This window comes from Leptonychotes weddellii, chromosome 3 (assembly GCF_054177405.1).
Source record: "Leptonychotes weddellii isolate Sample4059 chromosome 3, ASM5417740v2, whole genome shotgun sequence".
In the NCBI taxonomy this organism is placed as follows: Eukaryota; Metazoa; Chordata; class Mammalia; order Carnivora; family Phocidae; genus Leptonychotes; species Leptonychotes weddellii.
Genome location: NC_138371.1, coordinates 4510991 through 4519671, shown reverse-complemented (window position 1 = coordinate 4519671; position 8681 = coordinate 4510991). Strand labels below are relative to the sequence as shown.

General features: G+C 52.2%; 1 protein-coding gene across 1 annotated transcript in view; it reads left to right on the top strand.

Annotated features, from left to right (window-relative positions):
- Positions 1-275: 275 nt before the first annotated feature.
- LOC145720426 (arf-GAP with GTPase, ANK repeat and PH domain-containing protein 1-like) overlaps positions 276-8681 on the top strand; it is a 40622-nt gene continuing 32216 nt past the window's right edge. Inside the window, exon 1 of the mRNA XM_081813342.1 lies at positions 276-879. Within this exon, the coding sequence (XP_081669468.1) occupies positions 717-879 (163 nt within the window). The 5' untranslated portion in view covers positions 276-716. The remainder of the gene's footprint in view (positions 880-8681) is intronic.

The following is an 8681-nucleotide window of genomic DNA, read 5'->3' as shown; positions in this document are numbered from 1 at the left end:
ATCCGGCGCGCTGGGAAGCGCCGCGGAGGACGCAGCGGCGGCGGCCGGAGGGCGGCGAGCGCGCGGGCGGGAGGGGCGCGGGCGGAGGCGGGGCCGACGTGGGCCGGAGCCCTGCGTGCCAGGGAGGGGGCCGGCCGGGCAGGCGGCGGGCGGCGCTCGGAGCGGGCTCCGCGGCTTGCGCGGCGCCTGCGGCTCGGTCCCGGCTCGGCGGGCGGCGCACGGCAGGCGCGGCGCGGGGGCTCCGGCGCGCCGGGCGGCGCAGCACGCAGCGCGCGGACCCACGCCGCGGCCGGGCGCCCGGAGCGGCGCGGCCACTGCCCGCGGGCCGGCCCTCGGCCCCGGCGCTCGGAGCGCGGCGGCTGCCTGGCTTTAATGGCTGCTCAGCGGGGCAGCGCCTAGGGGTGGAAGGCGGCTGAGGCGCAGGAAGGCGCCCGAGCGAGCCTCCTCCGGGGCCGGCCGCGCCCGCCGCGGCGCGCTCCATGGGGGCCCGCTGACCGGGCGCCGGGGCCCGCTCGCTCGCCGGTCGCGCGTCCCGGCCATGAACTGAGTCCGCGGGCCGGCCCCGCGCCTGCTCCGCCCGCTCCTTTCTTCTCGCGCCTCCTCCGCCCGCCGCCGGCGGTTGCGGCGCCCCGGGCTCGGCGGCCCGCGGGCCCCGGGGCGCGGGGCGGCGGCGGCGGCGGCGGGGGGCGCGCTGCTCCGGGCGCGGCGCCTGCACCATGAACTACCAGCAGCAGCTGGCCAACTCGGCTGCCATCCGGGCCGAGATCCAGCGCTTCGAGTCGGTCCACCCCAACATCTACTCCATCTACGAGCTGCTGGAGCGCGTGGAGGAGCCGGTGCTGCAGAACCAGATCCGGGAGCACGTCATCGCCATCGAAGGTGAGGGCCGGGCCGCCGCGGGGCTTCTGGAAAGCGCGGGGGAGCGGGCGCCCCCGGCGCGGCGGGGCGCGCGCGCGTGTGTGCGTGCGTGTGTACACACGCGCCGGGCCGTGGCACGCGGCTGCCCGCGGAGGGAGCTTTGCGGTGCTTCATGTCCTGCAAGGCCGGGCGACGGCGGAGGGGGAGGCCGAGGGTGCCGCAAGCTCTGCGGGGGAAGATGGGCAGTAGAGTCTCTCCTGTGTGAAGGTGGCTCGATGCTGCCGCGTTCCGGGCCGTCCTAGTGACCCGGCCCAGCCGATGCCCGGGGGCAGCTGGAGGGGGTAGTGCCGCCGGACCCGTGACAAGTTACCAGGCCGGGCGTCTTGCTAGGTATTGACAGACGTTTTGGGAAGTGCAGCTGCTGGGCTGGGGGCTCAGGCCAGCGTGTTTAGGCGGGGCAGGGCCGCCCCCTTCGTGTCTTTGCCCAATTCAGGGGGCCCGGTGGAGGCAGCTTCATTGAGCCCATGCAGCCAGCCAGCCCGGGCTGCAGGCTGTGTCGTGTCCTCGTGCCTGTCCACCTGCCTCTGTGCATAGGGTAGTACTCTCCGTAGGGTGTTTTCTACCAAAAGTCTTGGGCCAAATTAGAAGCAGAGCCAGGAGGACAGGGGATTCCTCAGCCTCAGGGTCTCACTTTCACAGGCCGAGAGGCCACCTCCCCTTTCAGCTTGTCCAGCGAGGCTGTGAGCCTGCAGGAGAGGTGCTGCAGAGTTCCGCCTCTCTCGGGCCTGTGGTCTCTTGGGATTATGAGCGGCTCTTATTTCTCTGCTAGTGGGTTTCTGGATTGTCTCCTTGGTCTGTCCCTTTGGCCCCACCAAGATCTGGGGGACAAGGTGGGATGTCAGTGTGGAGTGTGGAGTTCTGCCCCTGCTATACTCAGATCAGCAGTTTTTCCTCTCTGTTGCCAGAGGTGGTACAAGGCCTGCAGGGTGGGCCATGGTACAGACCGTCCTAACCAAAGGCCACTGGGGCCGCTGTTGAGGAACACTGAGAATGTTCCAAGGCCTGGCAGGAGTTTGTCCAAAAGCCTGGGTGCAGGCAGTCACCCAGCTCCCCTCCATCTGTGACGGCATCGGTCACAGGAAGGCTTTGCTTTGGCACCACGCAGTCTGAACTACTAACCCCAAAGCGTCTTGGTTTGACACTTGGCCAGTTAGATGGGGAAGGTGGATGTGTGGTGCTGATCCTCTTGGCATTTGGCAGTCCCATGGACTTGAACCACGTCCTGGCCAGGCTGCCGATTGGCCACCTGCATCCATAGGGGACTTGCTGATTCCCTGGGAGGGTCTGAGCAGTGCTCCGCCTGTGTGGGACCTGGCTGTCAGAGCACCTGGCCACCTTGTTGGCAATTTAAGATGCTTCCAGATTCCTTGAGAGCTAGAGTCCCCGTGTACCTGCGACAGGACTTGTGGGAGGCCATGGGACCTGCGCGCATCTGCTGATGGCTGGGTGATGTTGCATGAAGGTTCCTCCAGAGCCTGAGCGCTGGCTTTGTTGTGGTCAACGTGAAAGGGGCACTGTGCCTGTTTCCCTTGTCTCTTTGCTGTTCTCTGGCTGTATCCACAGAAGTCTGATGAAACACTTTGAAAGCTAGTGGCAAGTATTGAATGCACCTCGCCAAGAGCACCTCTAGCTGAGTGTGATTCATGACGCCTCGTTTTCATTTCTCATTCGGGAAGCCCAGCTCTGGGGTCTCGAGCACTTCCAGCAAAGCAATCTGACTTTCTAGCAAGAGGATGTGGTTACATTTTTTTTTCTTTTTTTTCTCTCTTAAAAAAAAATATTATGTGGTTCCTAGATGATGGTTTTTGGTAGCTTGATGTCTGCCTTTACCATGTGACAAGTTAAGCCCTTTCTTGGCTGGAATCCTTGTCATTTTTAATAAGACTCAGAATCAGTGAATGAATCCTATTTGGGGCTTTGATGATGCTATTATTTTTCTGTTAGAAAAAGGAATGTCTATGTTGTGTTTAGCTGTTAATGAACCACTCAGATACGTTTCTGTTCTTTGCTCTACTGTGGCAATGATACCACCTTTCATTTGTATAGAACTTTAGCAGAAATACTCTTGTGTTCATCATGTCATTGTGTGGCTGTACCAGCCACGTGAGAATGTGGGCCAGCTTCATTATCTTCCTTTTGTAAAGGATGGCAGTTCAGGGAGGGATAATGACCTCCTGAACATTTGACTGAGGTCATGCAAAGTCTGGTCTGAACCAGAGGATTGTTTGAATGGAAAGCCTCGGTCTGTACCTCCCAAAGCACCTTACACTGCCCCTCCTAACGAAAGGTAAGTTCATTTGTGATAATGAAATGTCTTCTCCCTCTGTGCCAACTTTAAGATATTGGCTGGGATTTATGTCTATACTGTTGATGTTTTGGAAATTGAGAGGATTGCTCAATTGTGTCAGGGTGACATTTTTGCTATGAAAAGAACACTGTGCAGAAACAATTTTGTGTAACTGTGCAGCATGTGGGTTATTCACTCGTATGGAAACCAAGAGCGTGGCCGTGGGGTACAGAGACAGCAGACGTTGTTCGGAGCTGTAAGTGAGCACGTGCCCGGAGCATTATAGTAACTCAGACATACACAGGTCTGCCCCGCTCGAGCACCTTGCAGGTCAGGATGACACAGCAGCCAAATATAAGTCTGAATTTTAAAATAGAACCATTTCCAATCAGGAAAGCCTGTGCACATCATAGCAGATAGTTTAAAAATCATTTGTCCCACCAAACAGAGAACAGTTTGCATTTCAGAGGCTATCCAGCTAGGCCTCCCCTTGCTTCTGTGGGTACATATACAAAGTTGGATTCATATTTACAAAGTTTCTTGATTAGCATATTGTCAGCACTTTTCAATGTTACAAAAAATTTTGGAGATACAATTTCTTATGTTGGCATAATAACCCAGCACTTGGCTATGCTATAATTTATTTAAAATTTTCCTTTTTTTTGGTGTTTTCAAGAATTTTTACTGTTGGCATGAGGAGTGGCCTTGTCAAAGGATGTTTGGCTTACATCCTTTTAAAGCTCATTTCAGAGTGATTCTAAGTGGGTCTGGACTGGAAAATCTCTTAGTGATGGGCTGAACTGTGAAAAGAGTTTGAAAGAGTTCACCAAGATTCCCAAATAAGAATGGGTCTGTGGACCCTGTTTGCAGGCCTAGGAAATGTGATTTTCTTTTTGTTTTAAAATATTAACTCATAAAAAGTATTTTTTTTCAAATTTTTTTTTTTTTTAAGATTTTTATTTATTTAACAGAGAGAGAGAGAGCACAAGTAGGCAGAGCGGCAGACAGAGGGAGAGGGAGAAGCAGGCTCTCCACCGAGCAGGGAGCCCGATGCGGGCCTCGATCCCAGTACCCTGGGATCATGACCTGAGCCGAAGGCAGCCGCTTAACCGACTGAGCCACCCAGGCGCCCCCAAATTTTTATTTCAGACTTCGAGAGATTTATTTTTTCTCCTAAGTCTCTGGATTTTAAGGAAGCGTTGCTGGTGGTTTTCAGATTTACCTGGTTAGATTTCTGACGTGTCCCACAGGGGTGTGGCATGCTCTGAAACGTAGCTGTGTAGCATGGATGTTCTCCATACCCAGACACAAGTCTGGGATCCGCTGCTTCCAGTGTGGACAACTTGTCTGGGTTTCCCTCTTTGGTTCTCTTTTAAAAAGTCTGTCTGGGGTTGATGGGTCTGAGGTAAATGAGTCAGCTGCCTTTCTTGTTAAATAAAGCTTGTTTTTCTCTTAGGGATAATGCCTCTGTTTGCAAATTGCACATTGTAATTCAGCTTGCTGGCAGCAGAACCGGTGGTGGGAATAACAGGGCAGTGGGTTCATTCACTGGGGCAGTGGTTGAGCCCCCAGCCAGCTTTCATGCCTCCACCCTCACCAGGTGGCAGATTAGGGGAACCAGGCTCCCCACTGGCCCCACTGGTGGTTTGTGTGGCTTTCTCTGGAGAGGCACGAGAGCCCTTTCCTTAGCCGGAAGGGTCTGCCTGGCGCCTCTGGAAAGGGCACTTTGACAGGGGATTCTAGGGCTGAGCCCCTGCAGTGGGGGACCTGGGAAGGTGGGGTAAGGGGCCACCTGATCCCATGATCCAGCTGAATTGTTGAGCATCTGTGTACAGCAGAGTGCTAAGTGCTTGCCCTGCATTGTCTCAATTCATCCTGCAGTGATCCCATGACATAGATGTCACCTCTGAGGTCCCGAAAGTGTGGAGACTTGCCCAAGAGAGTTGACCTGGGTTGGCCTGACCTCAGCGCTGGCTCTGTAGCTCCTTATGAGACAGAGTGGAGCTCCTGGTTATTCATGGTTTCCACAGGCCTTATGTGCCACCACCCCAAGCATGGGTTGCCTTTACCTAAGATGAGAAGGGTTTGAGAATGATGCAGGTAACTGGGAGTATTATGTTCTCTCTGAAGTTGCTTACCATGGCAGAACTTCTAAGAGTTGGTTTTCATACAGAAAATTATTGAATCTGGTTGTTGCATGTGTACCTGTCTAGGGAACAAATACCTTCTTCCTGCCATGGAGGAGCATAATTTTTCTTTGCCATTAGCAACTGAATTCCTAATATTTAAGGTTTAGTCAAAGGGTGCAGGTATGGGGCCTTTTAGTTATTGATATGAATGTTGCAGTTTCTTCCTTAAAAATAATTCTCAGTTGACTGTTCCTTGCTTCCAGGTTAAATTTCATACCTTCCCAGCCTCCAGCTCCCCCACAATCCAGATGTCCCATCTGGCCTGGCTGATGGCAGTGTCTTCCCCTACCTCTCCCAGGCAGAATTATGGCCTGCCTGCTCTGTGTCCTTCAGCTCATCTCTAGCCTGAAGGACTGAGAGCTTTCTGAGGGCAGAAATAAGGTCCTGTTCATTTTTTATGTCCTCAGGGACTCAGTGTGTTACGTCTGGCCCTTGGAGGATGCCCAGGAATTGTTTGTTGACTGGCTCACTTGACAGAGGGGCTAACATTTTCTCTAGAGTTTGAGTCTTCTTGCTCCTCATTGGTAATATAAATAGTGTTTATCCTCTGGCAGAAGTTGAGGGCGTTTTGAAACTTGTCACAAGAGTACAGATGTTAGGGCTGGGCACCTTTTGGATCTGATGGGTTTTAGCTTGAGTGGATACTAAACACCATGTGATGTTTGGGGTGGAAATGAAATTTCTTTAGCTTGTGTAGGGGAAGGGGAGGAGGATCTGCTTGCTGAATCCTAGAACCTTTTGCAGCCAGGCTGTCTGCAAAATGAGGGCGTTTCTTTGTGACCGGTGAGAGTGAATTTCTGATGTAGGTGACTGACGTGATGTATCTTCAATGTAGCATTGAGATCTGTGGTTCTCAGAGTTAACGTGCAATCAGATTACATGGAGGAAAGCAGACTGCTGGTCCCCAGTCCCCGAGTTTCTAGTTCTTTAGGTCTGGAGTGGGGCCCAAGAATGTGCTTTTTGAACGAGTTTCCAGAGGCTGCCAATGCTGCTGGTCCAGGGACCGCACTTTGAGAAGGATTGCTGTGGGTGGAGGAGCTCCATCGGGAAGGGCATCTTTGGGCCCACTCTCGGGCTCACATTCTTCCACGCAGGTGACAGGTAAGGGCTGGCGGCCGGGGAGTTGCTTCGGGCCACACAGCTTAAACATTGTGGAGGAGGGATTTAAATCCAGGTTCGAATGGGTTCACATCTGTGTTCACTTTACGTCCACAATGCCGAGTGCCCCGTGAGGGAAGTGGTCAGATGAGGGGTGGACATGATCAAGGGGATCCTGTAGGGAGTTAGGACCAGCTTTAAGTCCCAGTCTGTTGTTCTGTGCACTTTCCTTCCAGTCTTTTGGAGATTGTTGATATTTCATGGAGTCTCCTGTGTCTTTAGAAGGGGTTCTTCAATATTCACTTGATATGATCATTTGTCAGATGATAATGTTTTGTTATCACTGGCGTGGAGCTAAAGCATTTCAGTGAAGGAGGTGAACTGTGTTATTAGCAGTCTGGGAGGGCTGACAGGGAGCCTGAAGTAAGTGACTCAGAAGGGAGAAGCAGCTCGAGCAGCCACAGGAACCTTCACAACAAAACCTGTGGCCCTACTACCATCTCTGTGTTTGTTTTTTTTTTTTTTTGGTCCAAACCAGACTTTTTATTTGGTTAAGACTAAAATCCCTTAGTTTGCATCCTTCTTTTTTCCTGTGTACCCTGCAGGTGTTTATAGTTTGTGAGTCTCGCTCTGGCTTGTTTTAACTACTGATTTGGTCTTGTCTCATGTTTCTTAACATTCAAAAAACCTGTGCGCCCCCGCACCCCCTCTTCTCAACACTGCAGATCCTTTGAGTCCTTTGCTTAAGTGATTGAGTTTGGCAAAGCGGATCAGACTTAGTTATTTTTAAAATCCAGGGTTCGGGGTTCTGATCTGGTGCTTAACTACATAATTCCTTCCCTTTGTTAAGTACCTCTCTCTGAGGAGCAGAATGCACTCTACAGATGTTAATCTGCAGTCTCTGCAGCATCTGTTATTTCTGTTCAGGGGATGAGGGCAAGGCTTTGTATGTGCCGCCGTGGGCCCCCTTCTTCCAGGAGTTCTGTGCTTCTGAGGGGCTAAGAGGGATTTTGGGTTCTTGCCTTATGGTGTGGGAAGCCCGCACGCAGGGCTGTGAGTGGAGTTACTTTCTCAAGATGCAGTGATGACCCATCCAGGGGCAGGGTAGTTTGGGTCCAATCCATCCAACCTCCCTGTGCTCCTGCTCACAACTGCCCAAGGCCTGAAAGGGGGTGTCTTGGTTGCCTCTGGGGGTTGTGAGGGAAGGAGAGCAGTACCACCCCCGCCAGAAGAGGTTGTTAATGGACCCTTTGAGTAACCAGCCAAATAGTTTTATCTGTGTGCGAGGCAGGAACATTTTCCATAAAGGGCAGGCTAAATATAAGCTGGAGGGTGGGGACCGGGGCCCAGGAGGGGGCTGTCATCCCTCAGATATTGTTTCTTCCACTGGTAATCAGAACTTGCCACCGGCCGGGAACAGGTGGCCACCCTGAGCTGCCTGGGAACAGATTGGTGTTTTTGTTTAACCAGGGCCTCATTTGCAAATTTCACACTTCTCCCGCTGTTTGGTGGGGATTGTCTTTTTTTGGGCTGCAGTGTTGGAGTATTTGTACAGTGTTTCTACACAAGCAACTGTCTCCTCTTTAAAGCTGCTCATGCCGTCTGCTTGTCATTAGCATCGTGGTTTAGAAGCAGCTTTTTATTTTTTATTTTTTAAGGGTGGGAAACACTTTTCATGGTTCTGGGAGAAGAATTCAAATAATTACCGGCCATGTTCACAAACGATTTACGTTTGGTCTTAGAAATGTCAACATTCAACAGGCTCTCGCAAACAGAACCATGTTGATTTCCAGCTTAGGACACAGGCTCACCGAAGCTACGGTTACCATGTTCCCAGATAATAGTCTTCAAGGGAGATGAGCGTCTTTAGGAAGTCAGTTTAGTTTAAGTTCGAAGAGTTTTGGTTGACAGGGGACAGCAGTATCGAGGAAAAGAAAAATTAGAATTTTTTTTTTTTTTAATCAACGCCTTCGACAAAACAAGACCCACCTTAGGTTCCTGGCAGAGTTTTTACTTCTTAAGTACGAGGCCAGAAGCGTGCTCTCTGCATGAGGGCGGGTGGTGGCCTTCAGCAAGATTTGGTATTGCAGGTGAGCTAATTACTTGCTGGTTTCGGTAATGAAAATTGATTTGGAGAGAGCTGATGGCCCTGAGATTCAGCTGTTTGTGTTTCCAATTGTCATTTTCTG